Genomic DNA, 10,665 nt, shown 5'->3' on the forward strand with positions numbered 1-10,665 from the left:
ACCCCGACCCCTGCAGCCCCACCGGCCCCGCTAAAGACCCTAACCCTAACCCTAACCCTAACCCTGACCCTGACCCTGACCCTGACCCTGACCCTGACCCGAACCCGAACCCTAACCCTGACCCTAACCCTAACCCTAACCCTAACCCTAACCCTAACCCTAACCCTAACCCTGACCCTGACGCCAGGTCGACTACTCGTCCGACGGGTGGCTGCTCAAGCACTGCCCGCCAGGCGCGACACTCGCGCCCTCTCCCCACATCTCCCCACATCTCCCCATATCTCCCCTATCTCCCGCCAGGCGCGCGACTCACGGCTTCGCTGCAGTACGAGGCGCGCGTGCAGGCCGGAGGCACGCTGGCGCTGCTCCTGCTCTGGCTCGCCGCGCTCGGCTGGCGCTCGCTGCTGCTGACTTGGCTGCTCCCCGCCTACCTCGGCCCGCCGCTCCTCTACTTCGTCCAGATGCACGAGCATGCCGCTTGCGCGCTCGACCCGGACGGCCTCTCCAACACGCGCACGACGCTCACCTCGCCGCTGATCAACTTTGTGATGTGGAACATGAGCTACCACGCCGAGCACCACCTGTACACCATCCTCCCCTTCCACGCCCTCCCGCGCGCGCACGCCCTCCTCAAGCAGAACCTCGTCAACCTCTCTGAGGGCGGACACCTGTCGGTGCACAGGCAGGTGCTCGGCTCGTGGATCCTAGACACCTCCTAGACACCTCCTAGACACCTCCTAGACACCTCCTAGACACTTCTCCGCAGGTGCTCGGCTCGTGGATCCGCGAGCAGCACGACGCCATCGTCAAGGCGGCGAAGAGCGGCGCGGCGGGCAAGGAGAACGAGAAGAGTGACTAGCGCTTTCGCGGGCGTCCCCACGCAGTGCCCAGTGCGGTGTACCTTTCCCCCTTGTGTTCTTGTCATTGTGCACATGCACAGTGCTTACGTTTGGGCTACGGGGTGTACCGTAGTAGCATGTATCATGTATGTGTATGTGTGTGTGCGACGTGGTATATGAGGGTTCCGAGGAGCGAGGTGGTCAGCTCTTGCCAGTGTATCATTCTCATCTCTGTCATCGCAGCAAACTCGCCCAGTGGCCGCAAACGACACTTTGCGACTTTCCCCCCGGCGCTTGGCAGTGGCAGACCCACCCCAAAGCCCGCCGTACCGCGCGTACGGCTTTAAAGCCGAGATTCTCTCTGACACTCTGACTCTCCAGTGACTCTCTGTGACTGTGTGTTCTCTCTCTCGTCGTCACAGACACAAGTCACACACACACACAATACAGAATTCAATACACACAAATGTTCGTTTCGCACACAATCACAAAATGCAAGTAATGTGACAAAACAGAGATCGAGAGACTCTCGCTCAGGACGGGGAGAGAGAGGGTGACACGCGCGCCGCAATATAGATCCGCACGTCGCACCGGTCGGGCAGGGGGGGCGCACAGGGCTCCGAGAAACATGTGAAAGCTGTGACCTGTGTGAAAGAGGACGGGGCGCGGGGGGCGCTCCCCCGCCCGCTGACAGCGTGGGGCGCAGCCGCACAGTGTACTCTCACACACGTCTCACTCAAGTGTCAAGACAGACGACAAGACCACAAGACTCAAAGAAGAGAGAAACGCTCGAGGAGAAGATACGCCTCTCTCTGTTCGTTGTTTTTGAAGATCCCGTAAAGAAAAGAACTCTGGCGATGAATAGCGGAGCGCTGCCGTCTCGCTTGATTTTTTGCCAGTGCGTGACGGGACAGGGGAGAGAGGGGGGGTTATCAAGGCATATGGACGGGATGGCAATAAATGTGAGGGATATGCGTCACGGGGGCGAATAAATATGTATATGCGTCACGGGGGCGAAAGGAGCATTGCGGTACAGATTCGGCAGCTGCGCCGGTTCAGCCACAGCAGTCAAGCCTGGCCGAGCTGGTCAAGGCGTTGGTGCGTCTTGGCGTTCACAGCGCACGGCGTCGATTTGAACCACATCTCCACCTGCGACGTAGCGGCGTGTCTCGATGGCCTCTCCTCAGCCGCCTCCCATCCCTGCTACGTACGGCATCTTGCGGCGACCCACCTTTGCCCAACACTTCTTCTGTTCGAGGGCAGAGACGTCGCGTGTGGCTGGTTCGCCCGCCTCGGCCGCCTTTTGCGCCTTCAACGCCTTCTGTTCGCCCTTCCTTTTGGCCATGTATGCTTTGGTTGGCTTGGCCTGGAGGGGGCGCGCCTTGACGTCACCTGAGAGCAGCACGTGGATCGGGAGCGGTGCTTCACGCGAGAGGGCAGAAGCAGAGAGTGTGGTGGCAGAGGCGCGCGGCGGCGAGACGCGGACAGCGGTAGTGGCAGTACGGTGGCGAGATCAGGGGCGCACTCATGGCGCTGAAAAACTTGGGCGGCAGCAAGTTTGATCCTCGGGCGCCGTTTCCGTTGGCGCTCTGTCTACTCATCGGCATCTGGCAATGTGCGTCACGCGGGCCACCTACAGCGCTCTGCTCAAGGCGCTACGCGCCCAGAGCCGCGCGCTCGATTTCTCAACAGATTGGCCCAAGCGTGCAGGGCTACGAGGAATGGCAGCGGCTGGCAACCAGCTGGTGAAGGCAAACTCGCTCGTTGGTCAGGACGCGCCATCCTCCTTCACAGAGATCTGTCTCGAATGGGAGCAGCTGCTGCAGGCCCGACCAGTGTCCAGCCTGCTCCGACCGCTCTTCTTCGCGCAATCGGGCGACCAGGCACGGCTCCTGCTCGCGGGATACCCGGCCCTCTCCTCCGCCATCTTCCAGGCGGTTGGAGACCGCATCGATCAGGCCCTCGCAGCACTTCGCATTTCTTCCCTCTTCGACGCGGTGGTGGCACACACGGCGAGCGAGGCACCCGCACGCAAGCGGAGGCCGGAAGGGCTGCTCTTTGCCTGCGGCGATGTCTGCCTGCACCGCTTCTTCGGCCGGTGCGTGGTCGTCGGCTGGGATGAGACATGCCAGCGGGCCGGCGCGTGGGACCTCGGCCAGGGGCTGAGAGAGGTGCGGAGGTTTGGGCGTGCGCAGCCCTTCTACACGGTGCTCCTAGAGCGGGACCAGGTGGCGCGGTACTGTTCGCAGGAGAACCTCGCGCTGCTCACGGAAGCCAAGGTCTTTGCACACCCACAGGCCGCCTTCTACTTTGCCTCGGCGCGCGGGTTTGTGCCGAGCGAGGCGCTCACCTTTGTGTACCCGGATGACCGCGACCTGAGCGCGGCGCCAGAGCGGCGGGACTATAGGACCCTGCGCGAGGCCCTCGATGGGTAGAAGCCAGATCCGCGGGCGACCACCACGGACTTGAGTCTTCCTATAAGAATTCAACAAAGCAAGACTCTCTAGCTGGTCGAGTGGTTCTTTTGACCTTTTCGCACGGCCACGGGCGCGGGGACGTGTTCTTTTACACATCTCTCCTGGTAGAGGTGGTTCGACCCCACGGCCCACGCGCCACGAGCCCCACGCAAAAGACTAGGTCCAGCCCTGGGTGAGCCAGATCTGACGTTTTGGGACATCGCGTCAGATCCGTGTTTTTTTGGTCTTGCGGTACATCTCTCCGCTCGCCACCTCACGCTCCGCCGTCCGGCCATGGATGGTCCGATGGAGCTCGCCGAGCTCCATCGGACCATCCAACTCCGGTCACCGAGTCTGAACGCGCTCAGCCTCAGGAGGTACCAAACCGCGCGAATTCTGCACGCCTCGCTGCACCGCTGGCTTGACTGAATCAGGCAGCAGCAGGCTGCTGCTGCTGCCACAGCAGCAGCCTGCTGCGGCCCCAATACGCAAGTTAATGACCAGCATTGCTGCCGGGGGCATTCGAGCCGCCACAGCCGGTGTGCGGCTGTGCACTGCCACCTGCCCGCGGCTAAGCACAATGTGCGCTCGCATTGGATGAGCCCTGCTGATGGACCTGCGTCGCCTTAGCTGCACGAGAGCAATGCCGCAGGCGGCGGCCGTGGCATACACTGCGAGCACACTCGGTGCAGCTGCAAGGTGCAGCAAGAGCACGTCGTTCCTGCCTCTGATGCCACTCTCGCGGCTTGTAGCGCGTCACTCGCGCATGCTCTCCAGGAGCTATGGCGGGCGCGTGTGTGGGGCTGTAGCCTGTGTGTTGGCCGGTTCTGACCCGTTTACTATCAGTACCATGCCTGGGCCACAATAATCGCACACGGGGAGCGGCTCAGGGACCCAGTAAGCCGCGGAATCGCCAAATGTCACAACCCGGCTCACCCAGGGCTGGACCTAGTCAAAACCAGATGTATGTCCATGTGTGAGAGAGATTTTTTAGCAATACCAAACAACTCTAACACTCACACATCATTTGGGGCCTGGAGCCCTGTTCACGCGCGCGCAAGACGTGCAGACAGGGTTGCCTTTTGTTTTTCCAGGTGTCGTACGTTCCCCCACAAAGAAGCCTGATTTCTCTCGAGAATTTTACAACCGAACGCAGCCGGCAGCAGGCTGTCGGGGCCTTGGCACACGCCTCCCCCCCCTCTGTGATCATCGGTGGTCCTGCCCACTACAGGTAGTGCAACTCAAGGCCGAAAAATTCTTTTTGGTTTCCGGCCATGCGCTCGTCGTAAGGAGCACGCCGCGTCCCGTGCCCCCGAGTTCATTTTATTAAGGAGCACGCCATGACGATCGAGATGGCGGGCTACATCCGCAAGACGCACGCGGGCGGCGCGTACACGGAGGCTCGCTCGGTCAAGCGCTGGCTGCTCTCCGATGGCTTCCAGGTGCGCTACAGCAAGTCGCCCAGCGGCACGCAGACGGGAAAGTTTGATCTGCGAAACGTGGAGGAGCTGCGGATGGTGTCGCGGGGCGACGCGCCGGGCGTGCGCGTCAAGGTGCGCGACCGCGGCAACAAGCTCCTCGAGATCCACTTCCTCACCTCAGGGCCGCGCTGGATCGAGTACTGGGCCTCGGCCGTCGCAGAGTCGGCGCTCGATGACGAGCTCCGGCAGTGGCGCAGGGCGGAAATGACGGCGCAGCTGGACAGCACGTACGCGGACCAGGCGGGTCTGAAGGCCAAGGGCGCCGGCACCACCGACGACCTCCTCTTCTCGCCGCGCGAGCGGGCCGGAGCCGCCGAAGCCTCGCAGCCGCCGCCTCGCGCCGTGGCGCCGCTGAACCACTCGACGGCCGAGTCGACGGCTTCGACGGCGGAGGGGGTGCCGGCGGCGGCGGACGGGGACGACGACGACGACGTCTTCATCGTGACGGTGCCTCCCCTCTCGAAGCCCGGCGACAAGCTGCGAGCCACCGACCAGTACGGCTCGAGGATGATCCTTGTCGTGCCGCCCGGTGAGAAGTCCTCTGGTGAGAAGGAGGAGGGAGGGGCGGGAGGGAGAGAGGGGGAGAGGCACCACGAGGGGAGGGTCGAGGAGGGCCCAAGAGACCGCCTCGAGACGCCGCCTCGAGACGTGCCGGCTCATCTCCCCCCTGACCCCTCCTCCCGCGCCCTCTCCAGGAGCCAGCCCGGGCACCACCCTCGAGTACGTCAAGCCCAAGGCAACCTCTGCGGGGGCGGCTACTCCTGCCTCCGCCCCCGCCGCCTCGTATGCCGCCGGCGCGCCGTCGCCAAGCAGCGGCGGTGGCGCGGCGGCGAGCGGCGGCCCGTCCTACCGAAACAGCTCCGCCCCGCTGCTTGGCGACGACGACGAGGAGGGGCCGGCGGGCTGGCTGGGGAGTGCTCTGGCAAAGTGCTTGCCGCGCTGCTTGCCGGCCGACGGGGGCAGGGCGCGAAAGTACGAGGATGCGATGGCGCGGGGAGAGTACCAGACCGCTGCCGGACTGGTGCGTTGCGGGCGGCGAGAGTGTGGCTGGGGGAGCGTTGCTTGAAGTGCCGGCCGACCTTGTGCGCAGGCGAGTTCGGAGGAGGAGTCGCGCAGGGTTGGGCAGGCGAAGGACCAGACCGCGGCCTTCGTCGCCGCGATCCGGAGCTACGACTGGGAGGCGGCCAAGCGGCTGGCCCGCTCACAGCAGGCCTGAGGAGGGCCTCGAGGGCCCGAGAGTGGTCAGCAGAGGAGTGATGGTCGGTCAGTGTGAATAGGAGAAGGAGGACCTCGAGGACTCGATCGTCCGTGTCAACTACCTCAACTTCTACATCGACAGACACGAGACGGGGGCGGCGCTCGAGCTCGCGATCACCGAGGCCGAGGTGGCGAGAATCCACGCCGCGGCGGCCGCCTCCTAGGCCGCCGCACACGCGCTCGGCGAATGCACCAGAGTCACCCACGTGGGCCGTGGCGGCACGATCGTGTCTTGTCGCCCTTCTCGTGCTCAGCTCCCGGGAGGCTCGCGGGTCGGCGGCAGCCACAGCGCGGGTTCGGCGTTGTGTGGGCCCGTTTATATCACCGCTCTTTACTCGTTTATTCCCACACAAAGAACCCGCTGCGCACAAAAGCGGATCGCACGCGGCACGGGCGCGGGGACCTGTGACCTGTGTTCCTTTTTACCCATCTCACAGTAGAGAGGTGTCCGTTCGAGAGATGGGCCCAGGTAGGAGGCTCCACGCCACCTGACTCGCGTCGTGCCACCTGACTCTCGCCTGGAGAGACCTCTTAGCCGAGGCACACGTGGCAATCGCCACGTGCGCCAACAGGGATTTCGGCCATTTTAGAGCCTTTTGCACAAAAATGCAGGTGGCTTTAGCCACTTGCTCCATGAGCAAAACAGTGCAAAAAGCACCTGGAGCAGATGGCTTACGCCGCCTGTGGACATGGGCAAAACAGTGCAAAAAGCACCTGGAGCAGATGGCTTACGCCGCCTGTGGACATGGGCAAAACAGTGCAAAAAGCACCTGGAGCAGACGGCTTACGCCGCCTGTGGCCATGGGCAAAACAGTGCAAAAAGCACCTGGAGTAGATTCCAAACGCCGCCTGTGGCCATGTGATGCGCTCGGGTGGCGCCAAGGGCTTCGGCCCCCTCCAAGCCACCTGCCCCGCCCCCCTCGCCACACGTGGAGGGCTGGAGCACGTGCGCCACCTGGGCCTGGGCAGGTGGCAACAGGTGGCTTCAGCCCCCTCCAAGCCACCTGCCCCCCCTCCCTCGCCACACGAGGAGGGCTGGAGCACGTGCGCCACCTGGGCCTGGGCAGGTGGCTCCAGGTGGCTTCGGCCCCTCCAAGCCACCTGCCCCGCCCCCCTCGCCACACGTGGAGGGCTGGAGCACGTGCGCCACCTGGGCCTGATGGGTGGGCAGGTGGCGCCAGGTGGCTTCGGCCCCTCCAAGCCACCTGCATGCCCCCCCTCGCCACACCTGGAGGGCCGGAGCACGTGCGCCACCCTGGCGCAAGTTTGAATTCGGAAACGGAAAATCCGAGCCACGGAAGGGCTGGGCTGCCAAACTCGAGCCTCCCCGCTCCTCCCCGCGCTGCAAACTGGGACTGTGTAGCGTGTTAAAGAAAGGCTGTAGCGGTCATCGGCGGCTACAATCTATGGCCGGCGTCCACATAAACCTGGGGGTTCAACCCGGCCCACGCGGGCGTTTGGTGTGGCTGCAAACACCGCAGGAGCCGGTGGCTGCGCTGCTCACGCGCAGTTGCTGCCGACGCTGAGCAGTCTGACTCGCCAATGAGAAGACTGCCCGATAATACGCCATCACTCGATCCCCGATAAACCAGGCCATGCAGAGCTTTGTTTGTCGGCCTCGTCGACGTCGTGTGCTGGCTGCGCGGTAGAGTTGCGAGAGTGGATTGTGGAGGCGCGGCGGGGGCGACTCGTGGTGCCGAGGCGGTGTATAGTACATTCCTATTCAAAAGAACACGCACGATGAAATTCCCGAAGTGACGCCCAGGTGGCGCACGTGCTCCAGCCCTCCAGGTGTGGCGAGGGGGGGCATGCAGGTGGCTTAGAGGGGCCGAAGCCACCTGGAGCCACCTGCCCGGGCCCAGGTGGCGCACGTGCTCCAGCCCTCCAGGCAGGTGTGGCGAGGGGGGCAGGTGGCTTGGAGGGGGGCGAAGCCACCTGGCGCCACCCGAGCGGTCACATGGCCACAGGCGGCGTTTGGAATCTACTCCAGGTGCTTTTTGCACTGTTTGCGCATGGCCACAGGCGGCGTAAGCCATCTGCTCCAGGTGCTTTTTGCACTGTTTTGCCCATGTCCACAGGCGGCGTAAGCCATCTGCTCCAGGTGCTTTTTGCACTGTTTTGTCCATGTCCACAGGCGGCGTAAGCCATCTGCTCCAGGTGCTTTTTGGACTGTTTTGCTCATGGAGCAAGTGGCTAAAGCCACCTGCATTTTGTGCAAAAAGCTGCAAAGGACTCGTGGAGGCACGTGGCGCTTTCCGCGTGTGTCTCGTGCAAAATCCGGCATTTTGTGGCTTTCAGGTGGCACGACGCGATTCAGGTGGTGTGGAGCCTCCTACCTGGGCCCATCTATGGTCCGTTCTTATTTATTTATTTTTATTCACGAGCGGAGGCCCCAGGCTGCGGCCCAGGGAACCGTGCTCCGTGGGCGAATAGGAGAAGGAGAGTCTAGGACTAGCGCTTTGTTCCCTAGTGGCGTGCTGTGTACGACAAACAGCGAAGGCCGAAGAAGCGATAGCGAAGAGGCCTGCGTTTATATGCACCACGGCTTTGCGGGGTTGCTTGCCGATGCCGCAGGAGCTGAAAAAAGCGGGGGTTTTCAAAAAAAAATCATTGTGCGAGCACTTGGTGTTGGAGCACTTGGTTGGAGTGCAGTTGTTTTTGTGTTGCAGTCAGTCAGTAATCGCACATCCAGGGCCGCCGGGGAGCTAAGAAGCGCACCCAGCGGGCCAGATGATTGGCATCCTAGAGAGCCCCAGCCCTGGAAAAGAAGGAAAGGCAGACAACCCAAGGGAGGGAGGTGCGCGTGGGAGCGAAGAAAATTCTTTTGCAGAGCTGTGTTTGTGCGAGGGAGTCGGCTCGCGGCTCCCGGCTCGCTGCTGGGCGACCGTACCGCTCGCTCCTGGCGACCGTACCGCTCGCTCCTCCTGGCCCTCTCGGAGTCTCTGCTGCCTCACCCTGAGGTTCTCCAGCGAGAGCGTGCGCCGGATGGGCAGGACTTCCGGCGGAGACCGCGCCGGGCGGCGCAACAACTTCGCTGCAAACATCGGCAGTCTCTGCGCCCGACGACGCTACAGGCAATTTCCCGCACATTAATCCGTCGCGCTTTCCCGTAGGCAAGCACCACGCGCACACCCAGCGCAAGTCGGTTCAGGAAATGCACGACCGTGCCATCGCGAAGCGGCAGCCGCTGCCGTGGCAGCAGATCGGACTCGTCTCGGTCAGCTTCGTGTCCTTCTGCACGCTCCTCTACCTCTACCTCAACTACCTGGCCGAGGATGACGACGACCTTGAGGAGTCAGAGTGAGTGGCAGCGTCTCGAAGAGTCAGGATCATGAGGAAAACTTCAAGATAGTGCGCGCCTGCCGGTGAGCTGGCTGTAAGACGACTGTCTCACACAGTAGGAGGTGGAGATATAGATCCGAGTTGAGAGGCGTTCCTGATACCGATTTTTCCACACCGACGAGGTGCACCAATGTCACTCTCCCCCCCCATCCGCAAGCGAACCGCCTGCGCCTCCCTCCTGGACCTGGTCCTGCTCCTCTCCGTCCCCAGCCGCGCTGGCAGCTGCCGCCGGCGCCGCCGCGGCCGCAAACTGAAACTCGGATCGCTGCCCCGGCGTATACTTCGCCACGATCTCCTGCTGCGCAGAGGCGTACGCCTCGCGCCACGCCGCCGCCGCCTCTTCCGAGAATTCGCCGCCCAGCACCTCGGATAGAGCCTCGAGAAGCACCTGTCACGTGCGGGGTCGTGAGAAGAGGCTGCTCGATGTCGGTGAGGAGAGAGAGAAGCCTCGAGGGACGCCTCGCCCGCCGCCTCGATCTGCGATAGCGGGAAGCCACGCGACGCCGCCATGCTCCCCAGCTCAGCCAGCGGCGCACACAGCTCCTCCGGCGCGGGCAACAGCGCGACAAGCGCACCAATCCGGCGGCGTGTCGCCTCGGCCAGGCTCGCTGCCTCCCCGTCGGCACCGCCAACGCCGCGCACCTCCGTGCCGGCCAACACCCTCTCGCACAGCATCGCCGCCACAGCAAGCTGCCCATCTGAGGCGACTCCGTCTGTCTCCTCGTCCCGCTGCTGCTCGCCGAGCGCCTCCCAAGTCGCTGCGATGGCCTTCCGCGCAGCGCTGGACAGGCTTGCCGTGGGGCCGGCCCTCAGGCACGGGTTCCCCGCCAGCTCGAGCCGCTCCAGCGCAGGGCTTGCCGCCGTCGCCTCCTCCAACGTGCGCCTGCCCGGGCCTCCAATCAGGTTGAAGCTGAGGTCGAGCGCAGTGAGCGCTCGGTTCGGCGCGCCATTGTCCTCCTTGTCGCCTGCCTCGCCACCACTCTTCCCCGCCTCGTTGGTGGTGCTCTCCGGTGCCAGTGCCTCCAAAACGGCTCGCGCGCTGGCATCCGAGAGGCGGTTCGATGCCAGGCCGAGGAAGGTGAGGGTCGAATTGTGGCGCAAGCTCCGCAGGAGGGGCACCGCACCCTCGTCGCCGAGCCCGCACGAGAAGAGCGAGAGGCTGATGAGGCAAGGGTTTGTGGAGAGGGACGCCTCAATGGCAAGCGCCTCCTGCGTTGCGACGGCACAGCACCTTAGCGACGCAGTCGTGAGCTTTGGTAGCTTCAGGAGCGGCGAGAGGGCGACGCCATC

At 63.6% G+C, this 10,665-nt stretch overlaps 5 protein-coding genes across 5 annotated transcripts in view; 4 read left to right on the forward strand and 1 right to left on the reverse strand.

Annotated features, from left to right (window-relative positions):
- The window catches only part of EMIHUDRAFT_457951 (hypothetical protein), a 2,352-nt gene extending 1,269 nt beyond the window's left edge, over nt 1-1,083 (forward strand). Inside the window, exons 2-4 of the mRNA XM_005776025.1 lie at nt 187-233; nt 301-686; nt 767-1,083. Coding sequence (XP_005776082.1) covers nt 187-233; nt 301-686; nt 767-859 — 526 coding nt within the window. The 3' untranslated portion in view covers nt 860-1,083. The remainder of the gene's footprint in view (nt 1-186; nt 234-300; nt 687-766) is intronic.
- Nucleotides 1,084-2,560: 1,477 nt separating this feature from the next.
- Nucleotides 2,561-3,274, forward strand: EMIHUDRAFT_116324 (hypothetical protein; the record flags this gene model as incomplete). Its single annotated transcript, XM_005776026.1, has 1 exon — nt 2,561-3,274. The coding sequence occupies one exon, from the start codon at nt 2,561-2,563 to the stop codon at nt 3,272-3,274; it is 714 nt and encodes a 237-aa protein (XP_005776083.1).
- A 1,308-nt stretch (nt 3,275-4,582) lies between these two features.
- Nucleotides 4,583-6,380, forward strand: EMIHUDRAFT_444047 (hypothetical protein). The gene is made up of 4 exons (XM_005776027.1): nt 4,583-5,305; nt 5,472-5,797; nt 5,867-5,986; nt 6,054-6,380. Exons 1-4 carry the CDS (start codon nt 4,636-4,638, stop codon nt 6,195-6,197), a joined length of 1,260 nt encoding a protein of 419 aa, XP_005776084.1. The 5' UTR covers nt 4,583-4,635; the 3' UTR covers nt 6,198-6,380.
- Nucleotides 6,381-9,018: 2,638 nt separating this feature from the next.
- Nucleotides 9,019-9,337, forward strand: EMIHUDRAFT_239391 (hypothetical protein; the record flags this gene model as incomplete). Its single annotated transcript, XM_005776028.1, has 2 exons — nt 9,019-9,082; nt 9,147-9,337. 2 exons carry the CDS (start codon nt 9,019-9,021, stop codon nt 9,335-9,337), a joined length of 255 nt encoding a protein of 84 aa, XP_005776085.1.
- Nucleotides 9,338-9,895: 558 nt separating this feature from the next.
- On the reverse strand, nt 9,896-10,584 carry EMIHUDRAFT_239392 (hypothetical protein; the record flags this gene model as incomplete). Its single annotated transcript, XM_005776029.1, has 2 exons — nt 9,896-9,918; nt 10,002-10,584. Coding segments are annotated over 2 exons (606 nt in total), but the record flags the coding sequence as incomplete, so codon positions are not given.
- Nucleotides 10,585-10,665: the final 81 nt, after the last annotated feature.

This window comes from Emiliania huxleyi, assembly GCF_000372725.1.
Source record: "Emiliania huxleyi CCMP1516 unplaced genomic scaffold EMIHUscaffold_287, whole genome shotgun sequence".
Taxonomy (NCBI): Eukaryota; Haptophyta; order Isochrysidales; family Noelaerhabdaceae; genus Emiliania; species Emiliania huxleyi.